Here is a 16484-nt window from a genome sequence, read left to right on the forward strand (position 1 = left end):
GTTTTAGCCACTTTAATATTATTTTTGTTAAATTTTTGCGTGTTTTAGCTGGAAACACTGACTCGACCATGAAAGGGAGGCCAGTATTTAAACCAGGCTTAATTTTCTATTTTTTATTTATTTCTGTATTTATTTTGTGCAAAATAAAGAAATAATTTAACGATGATTTTTATTTAAAAAAAAATTTGTTAGGCTTAACATCGATGAAAATTCAATGCGAAGTAGGTTAATAGTGATATACTAATACACTATACTAATAATGTATTTTTTCATACTTTTCAGTTATCTGTTTTTTCAGTTATCCGACCAACCCCAGTCCCCAATTGAGTGGGATAATCGATGCTCTACTGTAGTTGAAATTCTGAAATTATAATAATAATAAATTCAGTTTATGATATATACAATTTTGCATGACAATCATTTGGAAATGAAAAACAGAGGAAATGTGCACATTACAGAGGACAGGATAAAGGGGGGAGTTTGTGATTCAAACAGTAATTGTGGTCAGATCAAATAGTGATCAAAAAACATTTAGATGACACATTGGAATGGAGGAAAGTCAGCAAACCTGAGGTAATCCAGTACCAAGCAGAAGTGACTAGTTGGCTACAGGTGTCCAGAAGAGTGGTGTGCATGCTATAGGCAGAATTGAAGGAAGAAATTCTAGATAAAAATTTCACACCTTAAATTACTCCAGTTATTTATATTTAATAAACAAAAATTTTTTTGATCTAGTAGGTCTTCATTGGTTGCATATTCAACAACAGATGACCTATCAACTTTTTTTTTTTTTTTTTTTTTTGGTTTATGAAATGTAGATTAATGGAGTAATTTAACATGTGGATTTTTCATCCACAGAAAGAATTCCAAGAAAAACCATTACCAGAAGAGCAGCCTAAGGTCAAACTGTATGTAGATTGCTAGCAGAGAAGAGGCTGTTATGTGACCAGTTGTTTGTTCATTCTCTGTTTTTCCTAGTGCAATGAACATAATTTCTGGATGACCAAGTATCCACTAGGTCTATGTTCTCTAATAAATTGAGATGATGAATCAAAAATCTGTTTGCAAACTAACATCTGGAGAAATGTGGAGAGCATTGATAACATGTTCATTGTTCATTTTTTTAATAGACTATGTTAGACCACAGCTCAGCTGATTAGAGATTTCTTCAAAGGGGAGGATATTTGCAGGATAGCGTGCTCAGCTAGATCTATAGGTCTAAATATGATTGAGCATGTCTAGAGTGTTCTGGAAGCCATTGCAGCATCTCAACCCTTCCCATAAGCTAAAATATACTCTTGTGAAGGAGTGGAATTTGTTGCCCCAAAGCCTTCTCCAGAACTCAAAACAGCATGACAGCCCACTGAGTATTGTATGGATGTTGTAAAGGGTCATACTTATTATTAGATTTTTTCTGGGAAATTGCTACCTCATGTTTTGAGTAGTCTTGGCGAAATGTACACATCTCTGGAGATTAATTTTCTATTTTCATTTTATATAATTAATTGATCCGTAATGGCACGAGATATTTGTGTACCAAATTTCATCCTTTCACCAAGTATGTTTCCAGATATCAGTTTGTGTTTGTTACCTAATTTTGGACTCCAGTATATTTGAAGTTATTATACAACTGTCATACAAGGTCCAAAATATAAAAAAAAAACAAAAACCTTGTACTAGAGTTCATATAATATCAAAAAGCATTAAGAGCAGTTATTTATCATGACATTAAAAATTGCAGCCTGGCTTTGACAATGATATTTTAAATTAAATAAATTTAAAATGTGTTCTCTACCTCAAATTAGTAGTGTTGTGCCCCTGTACATCATTTTTTTCCTGTTAGCAACTGAGTCATGCCTGTTATTATCTAACTCCTTTCAGGGAAAAATTTTTAAATTAAAAAATAATGTGACTCTGGTTTGCACCACAAGTTCATATATAGTTAATTGGGACCTTTTTGCCCATAATCTTTGAACATCCTGTCTCCCTTTTATCTATATAACTCTGTTCTCAAGGTTAAGGAAGGACAGATGACAACAGTGGGAATTTATTGGTCTACAATTTTTTTAAATTGCAGCCCAATAAAATGCCAATACTGGACTTTTACTACAGAATAACAATTATAATTTTTAAGAGCAATAAGGTGGAATGAAAAATACCTCAAATATTACAAATTTAGTATGTACAACAATAAAGTTGATTATTAGTACAATTTACAGAATTATAATTATTTAATAATCTCAAACAGTTAACCTGATTAGGGAAAAGACCAACAGAAATGAACAGAAGACTAGCTTGCTATGTATCTCTCATTTGTTCATATGGATATTTAGGCTATATGGTCTTTTTGACCAAGTTCGTTGCTGACTCTGGTTAAGAAAAGTAACCCATGCAACAGATGCAGAAGGCTTGCTATATCTTGCTGCTATCTTTCTGATCTGTTCACATGGAGGCTTTGACCATGTAGCTTGCTGTATCAGTTTGACAAAGATCTTTTATACAGTGTTAATTTACGTATTGAAAAATTCTTATAAAAAAATGTTTCTTTATCTGTATTTTCTAATATCTGGTTACAAAAATATAGTAAAATATTTAATATTTTAATCATATTTAAACTCTAAATTAAATTTTCCTCTTAAAATAAATTTATTTTTTACCAAAAATTATTTATCAACAAACTGTCTAACTTTAAATAATCAAAAGTTTACCCAGAATATTTTTTTATTGATGGAAAGTTTCTTACAGCATTTGAACGTATCAGAAAGTTATTGTTTGAAACAGTCAAAAAATCTGTATTTTTAGGACAGTCTTAGGATTAGAGATAATGAAAGTATCATACATAATTGCTGCCTGCCTGGCAAGAGTTACGGAAAGGCTGACAGATTTTTACTACTATTATCATAAGCAATTTTTACATTTATCAATGCAAAAAGTAAGAATTTTTTTTTTATCCAACTTTCAAAATTTCCTTACATAAAAATTAAACCTCATTAAACAGTGACGGTTTTAAGTGTAAAATAGACATATAGAACTTTGTAATGTGGAAATTCAACTGTAATTTAAAAATTAATTGAATCTATAGACTGGTAATATAGTCTAACTTAAAGTTTCTTAATCTGTAATCTGTAGACTAAATTAAAATTTTAAATGCTTTTTTGTAAAAGTTTTTTATGCATTCAGTTACTCAAATTATAATTGAATATGATAAAAACAATTAATTGTTACCAAATATTTATAAAACATTAATATAAAATTGATAGGTCTATTTAGAATGTTCACTAACACTTATTTTCTTTTTGGCAATTTATATCATAAGTAGTATATTCATGAAATATAAAATTAATATTAAACATGAAAAAATTTATGATGCATAAGTAAGATGTTAATTTTGATTTGAAATAACATTTGTATAGATCAGTGGTTCCCAACCGGTGTTCCGTAAGCATCTCCCAAGTGTTTCGCAGATTTAGTCGCAAATCGGAAAGTGTACAATCGTATTCGAGCCGCCGAATATTAAAAAATTAAAATCATAAAATTTTCATAGACTTAAATATATATGTACGACTCGTACTTATCGAGTGTACTACTGTTTTGAATAAGATAAAGGCAATGATAAAAACTGAATGAAATATGTAAAAAACATCAGGCACAAGTTTCCCATTAAAGTTATTTAGGTATATTTTTTCCTGTTTTAGAATTGGCATTAATAATATGAGTAGAGATTTTGAATTATAACTGCTCAATTCTAATAAAATAACTGATGACAAGCTTATGTATTTCATATTAACTTAAGTAAGTGTTCCGCTAAAGAAAATTGCTTACAAAAGTGTTCCGCATCCTAGAAAAGGTTGGGAACCACTGGTATAGATAGTATATAACAAGTTCGAATTCAAAACAGTTTTTAAATGACTTGCTAAAACAGGAAGTAATGATTATACAGATTATGGTTTCTCATTTCCCGGCGTTTTGCTTGTCCCAGGATTCTGGGATAAAAGTAAACTATTTTCCGGGATCCCGGGATAGAATTAATTATTTTTCATTTTTTAAAAGTAATTTAATATGTTTGCAACCTCCAGAATCATATTAATAATGCTGTGTAAGATATTTATTAAAAATGATCTTTGAATTACGTAGAAATTTTCACAAATAGGAAAAATTTATTAAAGTGTGCTGGAAATTGCATAAAACAACAACAACAAAAAAATTGCTTTGAATTGAGTTAAAAATTTAAAAAAAAATGAACTTAGATCAAACTTCTAACTTAGAAGGTAATTTTCATTTTTTAAATAAAACATAATACAAATTATTATTGTAAATTTTTATAAGACTTTAAAAAAGCAAAGATGGTCAATACTCCAATCACTCAATCCAGTTCTTATTTTAATAATGAAAATTCCCACTACAGAGAATGCCCTTTCTGATTCAATTGATGTGAGTGGAATTGTCTTTAATGCATTTAAGAGAAGACAGAAGAAAAACTTCATACTTGCAGACTTTGTACTCGTTTGTATCCTTGTCCAATTTGCACAACCTGGTGTTACGCAGTTATTGAAGCTACTGGGCATGGTTAAAAATGAAGACAGCATAAGCGCAATTATTCCAGATATTACAGGTTCTGACAAGTAAAGAATTTTGAGTGTCTTGCCACGAATAAGCTATGTATTGATTATTGCCCATTTGTGACATGCCATAACAAGCAAAAATTAAAAAAAACTAATAAGTAGGTTTAAAATTAATAAATACAAATACCGAATTTTAAACTCATTATAAATAAACTCATAATATACTGAATTTTTGTGAACTAAACTGCACATCTTCAGAATACAGATACAATGCCATTGAAACAAGTTAAAACAGGTATTGTGAACAGAATAATTTTCACTTTTACCAGCATAACTTGAATTTTTTATGAATGCAATTTAGGTAAATTCATAATATCAAAATTATTTGATTGAATTCATAATGGGTACTAAAAATCATTCACTGTAATGGGAATTTGGATATAGGGTTTACCAGATACTGAGATATGGTTGTAATTCATTATATAAACAATATTGTTTTATATACAATGAATCAATAATTGTAAGTAATAAAAATTTTAATAAAGAAAATTGATGGGAAGACAAAAAATATAATTTAAGTTTTAAATTAATAATTATAAACATTCTAGAAAAATAGTCAAATGATGCTTAAGTCAATTGACCACATTGACGGGATGTTGTGTTCTATGAGCATCAACAGTCAGACATTGACATCTCATGGGGTCTGAAATATTTGACTTTGTAAGAATTTTGATTTTTCAGGTTACATATTCAATGTTGTCTTTCAACTATACTGTTTTGTTTTTCTGCTTAAACATTTATTATCAGCTAGCCAGCCAGTCAGTCAGTCAGTCAATGAGACTGATATAACTTTATTATATTAGACAAGGTGTCCCAAAAGTTTCAATACATACAAAAGTGAAATGTAACTTTATTCACAAAATGTTAAAATGTCAGCATTAAGATTTGTGTCAATGGATTGACAGAGTAAGGCATGGGTGATCTGCCAGTGGAGTAACTTCTAGCAGGACTTCCTATGTGGAAACTGGATTCTGTTTAGGTGCTAGACACACAGAAAACCCAGAAAACTGCATGGTAGCCAACTCATTGGTCAGGCATGAACTAACGACCAAATATCAATGTTCAATGGTTTTATTTATTCGGCCACTGGTGGGCTTGATTTGTGTCACTGTATGGAGACTTTTGGGACACCCTGTATATCAATGATGCAAGAACATTTTTTGTAACAAAGTAAATGAGGTTTCTGTTTTTTTAGATGTATTCAATATATATATATATACAGGGTGGGCCAGCGAAAACGAAACGGCAGAGTGTTCGTGTTCGTCCAAGCAAAGCGCTCGGACAGGTCGATTTTACTTTCGAGGGGACATCTTTTGCAATAAAGTTTTTGCGATTTTGAATAAAACAGACAACAAAAAATTTTAAAAACTCATTTATTTTGTATTAACTAAACAAGCATTTATTTCGAAAAAAATGTTTGTTTAGTTAATATTCAGAATCGCAAAAATTTTATTGCAACAGAAGTCCCCCTCGAGAGTAAAATCGACCTGTCCGAGCGCTTTGCATGGACGAACACGAACTCTCTGCCGTTTCGTTTTCGCTGGCCTACCCTGTATATATATTTAAAGTAGGCATATTTACGCTTAAAGATCACAGACTTAAGCAGGAGATGCCTGGCAAGATTAACTAATTTGTATCTTAAAAAAATTTTCAAGAATAAAGGAATTAAATTAAAGATTCATTCATTCACTTCAAAAATACCCTTTTAATATAATAGCTGTAACAAAATTTGAAAAATGTGATTATGCTTTTCAGATGTTTTGAATTTTAAATTACACTGAGATGAAATAAATAAATGAAAATTATGCTATATATGAAAAGTTAGAACTAAATGCTTGTTAGCGGTGAATTTTAAGAAAAATATCTTAAATATCTAGTTGTTGGGAATTCAAAATGCTTATTTTTCTTAGAATTTCCTATAAAGTTTATAATAAATTTTTTGCATTAATCCAAATTTTACTTTTTACTATTATTTTTTAGTTATATGAATTACATGGTTTGATGAAACAAGATGAGCTTCAATAGTGATGAAGTTAATTTTCTTGTCTACAGATATTTACAGGAATCTGGTAAGTGATTATTATTATTTCATTTTAAAATAATTACACTAAAACATCAACTTAAAAAATTTTTGTTATTTCTTAAGCATCTTCAGTATTGTCCTTCTATATTAGTTATATAGTTTATTATTAATTTTTTTTTATAAAACTCTAGAAACACTCAGTTTATAGAACTAAATATAAAAATTGAGATTGGTTTAGATGGAATATATACTAATAAATTAATGAAATAACTAATGATTGCCTGAAAGATCGGGCTAAATTTGGCTAATTAAATGATTAATGTAAAGTAATTTGTCACTAGAAGGAGGTGTTAGGCACCATCTCTTAACTAAATAAATAATTATATTTTTAATAAATTATTAAATAATTTAGAACCTTCTGGAATAAAAGTACTGACCCAGGGCAGAACAAAATTTTTTCATATGGAAATATGTTTTTATTCCAGAAGGTTCTAAATTATTTAATAATTTATTAAAATTATAATTATTAATTTAGTTAAGAGATGGTGCCTAACGCCTCCTTCTAGTGACAAATTACTTTATATTATTCATTTAATTACCCAAATTCTAGTCAGATCTTTCAGGCAATCGTTGATTATTTCATTATATACTCATTGGGTTTTAAGATGTTTATTATATATACTAATAAATTAATGAAGTGTTTCAGTAAAAAATAATGATGTGCTTTACAATATCTATATTTTTGATATTCTTGATTTTTTAAAAATCTATGAAATTGGTATTTATAGAATAAAACTTATAAATACAGTCAAACCTGTTTTTATGCGGGGGATAGGGACCGCATTAAAAAAACGCATAAAAAAATCGCACGAAACTTCACGAGGGGCTATAAAAAATAGTTTTCGCAACACAATTTAAAAAATATTTTTTTATGCGGTGAATAGGGACCGCATAAAAAAAGTCTCACGTAGAAAATAACTCGAAACCGTACAAAATAGAATTTATTGACAACAGATGTCAGCACTTGACTGCATCGTCTGATCTATCGTCTGTTTTACATATTTTTGTCCAGGTGGTGTTTTGTTGACTTAAAAAGTAAATAATTTCATTTTTCGCATATTCATGCAATAATATTACTATAATAAGTGCATTTATGCTATAATAAGTTTATTTAGCTATGATAAGTCAACGTGAGACATGACGAATTGCACGAGACTAGTCGCCAACTATACCGCACAAATAAAAAATCGCACAAAAAAAACCGCACAAATTAAAAATTCGCATTAAACAAATCGCACAAATAAAAATCGCACATAAAAAGAGCGCATAAAAACAGGTTTGACTGTATAGCTGAAAAATGCCAAGAAAAGTATTACATATAAAGTTAAGAAAATGCATAATATAGGATAAAATGAAGTTATGGACCAAGGCAAAGATGAAATTATGATAATTAATGGATATTATCAGATGAAATGACAAATCAAAATATTAGTACTAAGAAAAATTTGAAAAATAAACATTAGTGTCTGCTTTTAAATGTATAATTCTTTGTCATTATACCAATAAAAATTGCTGTCCAGCATTGTGATGATGTCACAATAAATAATTGCTCGTATTGTGTTTACTAGTAACTACTTTCATGGGAAAAGTTTTGAATTGAAATTATCTGACTTACAGTTTGCATCAGAAGTTCGTATATAGTTAATTGGGGCCTCCAGCCCTTAAGGCAGGGATGTCCAGACCGCAGGCCACACTGCAACTCACTTAATATTTTTATGTGGTCCCCTGCACCCTAAATTTTTTAGGTATACAGTGAAAACTGCTTAGGCAACAACCTGCATTTGACGGGTACCTGTCAAAATGGGCAAAAATTTCTGGCACAGAATACTTTATACATAGAGTCTTCGTATAAGTTACCTGTATTAAACAACCACCTGTGTAGCGTGACCATGGGCATTGATGTTTGGTCCAAAACAACATACAACAACTGTAATAAGTGACCACTTCCGTGAATATATCCGGTCTAAATTGTTGTTCGAACCCATCTCAACAACGTTCCCCCTCCTAATATAATGAATTAGTCTAAACTCTTGTTCGAACCCACCTCGGGCGCTTCACCAACCCTTGAAATTAGGTGCAGGTGTTAATGAATTAGTCTAGCAACAAAGGAAATTCATTTCAGATTGTTTGAAATTGTCTGAAAAACAAAGGAAATGTGAAGTGCTGTCATTAGAAGATCATGTTAAAGTTATCAGAGAAAGTGAAAATTTTTTTATCATAATGGCAATTAGCAGGGAAGTTTAACTGTGGGAAAGCGAAATTTATTTAACAGTAGACCTACAGTATTTTCTTTAGGGTATAAAATGTTGTACATGGTACAATTAATCTGCTGATCTCATTGTTTGATAAAATTTATTTTATTTATTTTTTTAAGCTCATATACAGTACATGTGTGATAAATAGTTTCTGTATCAACCTACCTTATTTCCACGATATTTTTAGAAAAATAATATCCAAGTAATTTTTGCATGCAAAATATTCAAAAAACAATAAATGCATTAATGTGAAAATCAGTTTTACAGTCAACCTTCCTTTTTTGATTCCACGATTGTCATTGGACAATTGTGGAATGTAATGAAATCATATTATGAGAAAAAATAATAAAATTGTGTTATTAATTATTATGTCTTTGTGTCCTTTTTTAACTTAATTTAAAATTTATTTTGTATACTAGTACTTTCTATATATTAACAGGACTTATTATACTGGAAAATATGGATGCAGATATTTAGTCTTACAGATCAAAAATAATGTTCTTTATTTAGTTCACCTGAGTTCGTACAAGATGAACTAAACAGGTGAACTAAATAAAGAACATTATTTTTGATCTGTAAGACTAAATATCTGCATCCATATTTTCCAGTATAATAAGTCCTGTTAATATATAAAAAGTACTAGTATACAAAAAAATTTTAAATTAAATTGTGTTATTATTCATTAATAATTTTTCATATTGTACTTAAGAAAATATTAAATATTAAAAAAATACAGTATTTTTAAAGTTAAAATAAGACTAAACTAATGAAATCCAACCAAAGTGATGTAGAGATACAATGCACTTGTATATCGATGACGTAATACACGTAACTGAGGAGCGAATGAAAGAACAGAGTTGAATTTATTAAATCAGAAAAAAGAATGTGTGCATTATAATCAAGAAAATGAGAGTATTGTATTAATCTTTAAAATATTGGTATTAAATCTGTCTTATAAAATCATGACGACTCCTGTAAATCGAGTTATCTGGTAAGAATAAAATACAATACCAATATAACTCTATTGTTGAAAAAATTTGCTTATTTTTGCTCACCTCAAGTTTTGCTTAGTAGAAATGGCTAAAAAGTGCGCAAAATACATATGGAAATATGGTATTACAGCACCGCCTGTATTGGACAACCACCTGTCTAAAAGACCACTTTTTGAAGGAACTGTGGGTGGTCGCCATAGACAGGTTTTACTGTATTTTCATTTATTTTGGTAAAGTATGCTGTAAAACTTATTCTCGTTTCACTGGATACACTTTGATGTCATAATGATGTAATTGGTGTTAGAAACTGTTTTATCTAGGGAACTGTTATGCATGTTGGGTAGTGCATGCTGATGTGAACATGCATTTCATGCATTAAAAACATCAAAACTGCTGAAAGAAATAGGTTGAGTGATTCCAATTTAACTAACATTTTTAGAATTAAGACTAGTATCATAAAAGCAGATATTGACAATATTATAAAAGAATGGCAATGTAAAAAATTGAATTGAATTTGTTTTTATTTTGTTTGAATGTAATTTCTTTTTTTTACTGTCAATAATACAGTATTCTTTTGTAATTTTATATTTGTTATTAAAATTTGATATTCACACTTTGAACTTTTTAATTGGGCCACAAAGGTACTTTATATAAAATACCTTCGTGGCCCACTGAATATACCTAAATTTCTAATTTGGCCCATTAGGAAAAAAGGTTGGACAACCCTGTCCTAAGATATCCATATCTGGTCTTGAATTTCATTTATCTAAAACCGTTCTCGAGATTAAGGAAAGACAGATGGGCAAACAGTGTGAATTTATAGATCTATAGTTTTTCATATTGCAGCCCAATTAACTAAATCATATCTTAATTATGTTTTAATATAAAAACAATGCACTTATGAATGGTAATTTACATTAAAACAAATAAAAGTATATAGTTCATACTGTACCTTTCTCCATTAATATTTGACTTAATATATTTAGGAATAGATAGTGAAATTACAATTGAATTTGTGATATGTCACTTTTCAATAGTGCTGAAATGAAGAGTATTTAAAGCATCAATGTTACAGTCATTAATCTTAATGCTACTGAAATCTGTCCATTTAATCATTGTCATTTTAAGGTAATTTAAATCAAATGAAATTCCAGATAATTATTTTATGACTTGAATAAGCTGATCAATTATATTTGACTAATTGATATTGTTATCAGTAGTTCAAGTTATTTCTTATAAGAAATAAATATATAAATAGAAATATAAATCTTTTGGTTTGTAATAAAAATTATTTATAAATATGTATCTGTACATGAAATTATGATACATATACAGATATATATGTATAATTTCATTTGAATTGTCCATGGGTTGTTTAAAATCAGTTTAAGTTTGTGTGTGTGTGTGTGATTTTTTTATCTGCTGATTTTTTTATCTGCTGCTCAGTTGTAGTTATGAACTCATCAATTAATTCCTTATGTAAAATCATCAAGACTGTTTAGAAAACATGAAAATCTTTTGCACCCACAGACATATTCATCTGCTATTGCAATTTTTCCCAAAACTGCTAGAAAAAAACATGTATATACATGCTTTTAGTATTCTCCTGTGTTTTCTATGCATCAATCCTTCCTTTAATTGATATTATTAGACACATCTATTTAAACTTATTTTGTAAAAGCTAATAAATTTCTGCTAATTTTACCTTCTCTCAAATGTCACTGTATATAGAACTGTTTAGAAACTGACTGATGAGTTTATTGTATTATATTGTATGTTAACTCATTGATTTTTTTCATTTCTGTAAAGTGAATTTTGATGACTAAAATAATTATATACAGTGCATTTAAACCATTAGTCCTAGCTTATTTGTAATGTTTTAACTTCTTTATGAACAATATTACTTCCTGTTGTTTTGCTAAAGAAATAGAAACTAAGTGTTGTCATTATCATTTTGCTTCATTTGCTTATTTTTTAAACTTTATAGTGTCCATCCATCCATAACTTTATCCATTTTATGTTCACTAAAATAACATTTTTATAAAATTTAAAATATTAAAGCTAACTTAAAAATAACTTTCGAGTTAGAAGATAATAGTGAAGTAAATCTTCATGTGGCATTTTCTAAACAAATTTGGATGAATAAAACAATCTTATCATTCTGTTTGAAGGCCTGATCACTACAATCCATAAGTCTTTACCATATAAGCTCTTTATTTGTTGAACAAATTGTTCTATAGCAAATGAGAGATGTGTGTTCAACACTCAAATCCAAAATTTTAACATTGATAATATCAATGTTAAAATTTTGTTTAATTTTTCCAACTTTATTATTAGTATGAAATTAATTATCTTATTTATATATGTATATAGGAATCATTCTTATTCCTATAGGTTACCATTGATCTATCCACTTCAGAAAAATTATAAATATAACCAAGTCAATTTATTTTTACAGAAATTAAGCAAAAATACAACAAACTATATTTGATATTCTACTGGAAGTAGAGCTTTGGTTTGCTCACAGATTTTTCTTTCATCAGAAATTAGCTTTGAGTGAATTTATTAAACTTCAAAAACGTCTAGTTTAATTTTTGATATTCTTTTGAAAAATTCTATTGGGTTGATTAAAATGTTTGTTCATTTTTTTTCAGCATAAGATGGTCACTAGTCTCATTAATGGTAATTAATGGCAGTTTATATTTAATTGTTATTGAATATAACATTTTGTAACATATATCACAAATAAATTATTAATTTTTGTCATCATTGCATTTATATTTTTGTAGTTGAAAATTGTGGATCTTAAATTTCATTTTTGTCACTAAGCATTTCTACTTCTATAAAAGGAAAAATGCTACAACTGCATAAGGAAAGATAAGTGCTGTTTATGGAAAAAAGCTGCTATCAATGTATGTATCAAATAAGGAAAAAAGAAAAAGCACACACACAAACATCACTTTGCACATTTATTATCTGATTCATAGTTTTTTTTTATGCTGGGTATTTTTTTTTAGATGCATTGTGATCTAAACACCCTCAGCTGTTGATGATGCAATCTTTGCATTAATTCAAGAGAACCCATATAAACCATTAGGAAAATTTTAAGTGTTATCTTTTGCTCAGTGATCAGTTATCAGCTGTTTACACAACTTAAAATACATATCACGCTATGTTATTTGTATATCAGATCAATTAAGCAAGAGAAATCTGTTAGACAGAATGATTTGTTGCTGAAACATAATTGGATCCCTTTTTGAAATTGCTAATTACTGGTGACAAAATCAGTAATTAGCAACAATTAATGAATTTTTTATGCTAATGTGCGATGGAAAAAGATTGTGATAAGTCAGTTGACCTCCCTGCAATCTAGAATTTCATTTGATTTAAAGTACCTTAAAATGACAATGATTAACTGGACAGATTTCAGTAGTATTAAGATTAATGACTGTAACATTGATACTGTTAAATACACTTCATTTCAGCTACTATTGAAAAGTGACATCACAAATTCAATTGTAATTTCACTATCTGTTTCTAAATATAGCAAGTCAAATATTACTGGAGAAAGGTACATTATCAATTATGTACTTTTATTTGTTTTAATGTAAATTACCATTCATAAGTGCATTGTTTTTATATTAAAACATAATTAAGATATGATTTAGTTAATTGGGCTGCAATATGAAAAACTATAGATCTATAAATTCCCACTGTTGTCTGCCCGTCTGTCTTTCCTTAATCTCGAGAACGGTGTTAGATAAATGAAATTCAAGACCAGATACAGATACCTTAGGGGCTGGAGGCCCCGATTAAGTATATACAAACTTTCAATGCAAACCAGAAGTTATGTTGTTTCAATTCAAAAACTTCTCCTGAAAGGAGTTAAATAGATGACCAGCATGATTCCATTGCTAATGGAAAAGTATGATGTACAGGAGCAAGACACTACAGTATAATAATTTGAGGTAAAGAGCATATATTTTAAATTAAATTAAAAATATGATTAAAATTTGCAGCTCGGCATTGTGACAATGTCACAATAAATAATTGCTTGTTTAATAAACTTACCTTTTTATTTTTAAAATTTGAAATTATTTTTGTCTAAAAAAAAAACTTTTTGGCCAGTGCCATATTTTGTGCATTTAAAGTCTAGAAATGAATTAGGTTTAAATTAATTAAATAGTGAATTAAATATAATTGATGAATATTTTGGCTCAATTACACAATTCCTGGGTAATGCATTTGGCTGAAACTTTGAATAATATTAACAAATAATCTGCCAGTTTTTATCAGCCTGAGTTAAGGCTACTTAATAGTCAGAATCAAAGCAGTTTGGCTAAAGGTAGGTGGTAGGCTAAAGTTAGGTCATCTCTTACAAATTTAATAATTAGAAATAAATTAATTTTTAAATTTAATTTAGACTATTCTAGAAGAGAAGAATTTGCCTGGAGCAGGATTCAAACCTATAAACTTTTGCTTACCATGCAGTTGCATTGCCAGTTACACTACTCTCATCCAATTTTTGCTCCCAGAATTACTAATTTATTCAGATATAGTATACTAGTTATGTAACTTGCAATGCAACTGCATAGAAAGCAGGAGTTGTAGGTTTGAGTCCTGCTTGAGGCCAATTCTTTTTTCTGTAAAAGGCTAAATTAAATTTAAAAATTAATTTATTTCTAATTATTAAATTTATCAAGCAATGAAGCCTAACCATCTTACTTCTACACAAACTGCTTTTATTTTGATTATTAAGCATCATAATAAAATATACGGTAAAGTAATAAAGTAATTTTTGTATTGAGTAATGCGAAGAGATATGGATTCTTGTCTTGTTTTTAAGTTTTTATTTTTCTCAAATTAAATTAAAATCTTATTTCTTAATATGTGCATTTATTTTAACAAAAGTTATGCAAAAAAAATTCTTCAAGAAAAGTTGGTTCTGGATTAGTATTTGAGCCCATGCTCTGGATTGTGTGAGAATCTGGGAGCTGTTTTTCTGTAATTTCTAACAAAAATTTGCATTATTATAAACTTTATTCCCATTCATTTCCCATGGATTAGAAAATAGACGAGCAAGTGTTAGTTTAACAGTAAACAATCAGCTAAGAAACTCATGTTAAAAAGGGGGTTGTGATGCAACAAGTCCCTTCCCCCTCTCATCAGTCTGAGAAAGTTTTGAAAGTTAAACAATTTCACAATGTGAATCTGACAGTCAACAAGTCAGATTCCCATTGCCCTAGCTGGCCCGTTGATGACACATTAAAGGTGTCATCACTACAAAACATAAGGTCACAAGGCCAAATTCCCACACCAGAGAGGGATATAACGGCCGGGCATCTATTCGTTGGGGCAGACATACTCAGAAGATGACAACACAGAGTTGTCTCGCCATAGTCATAGTCCCGAAGGATTACCTTTATTTTTGGTGATTTGTGCAAGTGTCTTCCCAAACGTCTCCCCAGTCCTCCACAGATAATTTACCACCTAGACAATGGCTATTATGGTAAAGAGGTCTGATAGTTAACCGATTTATGTAAACACTCTCTCTCAGTTGACTTAGATCTTAAGTTAGAGGCAGTATATATCCCATAGATATCATATTGTAGAGATGCATGTGCTATATGCTATACATATAGTTGTAATCATAGCTATTGTTGTACATTGTTTTATTTTCCTATTAAAGTTATTGTTTAGTTAAACTGGCATTGACTCCAATTGTTCAAACCAGTCACCCTATCAATTTATCTGCAACTTCCCCACTCAACTTATAGCCCTAAATGATATACAGTAGAGAGTCGTTTATCCGAATCAGTTGGGGACTGAGGTTGTTCGGATAACCGATTACATACGAAAAAATATATTAACCTGTCAGATGTTGAAATTTTTCTCCGTTGCGTGTTGCTTCGTGTTGAATTTTCGTTGATTTTAAGCCTAACGAAAATTTTTATAATAATAATCGAGGCTATTGTATCGTTGACAATTATTTCTTTATTTTGTACAAGCAAAATAAATATATTGAAAAATATAAAAACATAAAAATTATACTTTAGAAGTAAATCTAGTATCAAAAAAGTTCGATTCAGCACAACACAGTCCGACTGGAAAGCGTTCGGATAATCGGCTCTCTACTGTAGAACTAAATCATAGAATATGAAAAAACTTTCATTTCTATAGTTTCTTTAAATCTGTCTGAGATGATTAATAATGGAATAATTTATTAAAAAGATAAATAAAATAAAGATAAAGAAAATACAGCAAGTCTTCAATGAATGTCATTTTTGTTATAAATTGTGAATAAAGATAAAAGTACATCTATAATCGTTAGCAATTATTGTTGTTGAAATTTCTTTATAAACATAAAAATTGATCGTATGAGACGAAAAAAAATGCGAGATCAAAAACACAATCCAATTAGAATAATAACCTAAACAAACAACTACTAACCCGTTATAGATAAAGCTCAACCAATGCCGAATTATCGGGCTAGCAAATGGCTATAATAATATTAATAATTTAATATTATAGC

The 16484-nt window shown here is 29.2% G+C and overlaps 1 protein-coding gene across 3 annotated transcripts in view; it reads left to right on the forward strand.

Annotated features, from left to right (window-relative positions):
• ebi (transducin beta like ebi) overlaps positions 1 to 16484 on the forward strand; it is an 81930-nt gene that overhangs the window by 24178 nt on the left and 41268 nt on the right. For all 3 annotated transcript variants that reach the window (XM_067262366.1, XM_067262365.1, XM_067262364.1), the window contains exon 2: positions 6603 to 6691. In XM_067262366.1, the coding sequence (XP_067118467.1) occupies positions 6634 to 6691 (58 nt within the window). In that variant the 5' untranslated portion in view covers positions 6603 to 6633. The remainder of the gene's footprint in view (positions 1 to 6602; positions 6692 to 16484) is intronic.

The sequence above is a fragment of the Centruroides vittatus genome, unplaced genomic scaffold (genome assembly GCF_030686945.1).
Source record: "Centruroides vittatus isolate TY-2023 unplaced genomic scaffold, ASM3068694v2 contig_1450, whole genome shotgun sequence".
NCBI lineage: Eukaryota > Metazoa > Arthropoda > Arachnida > Scorpiones > Buthidae > Centruroides > Centruroides vittatus.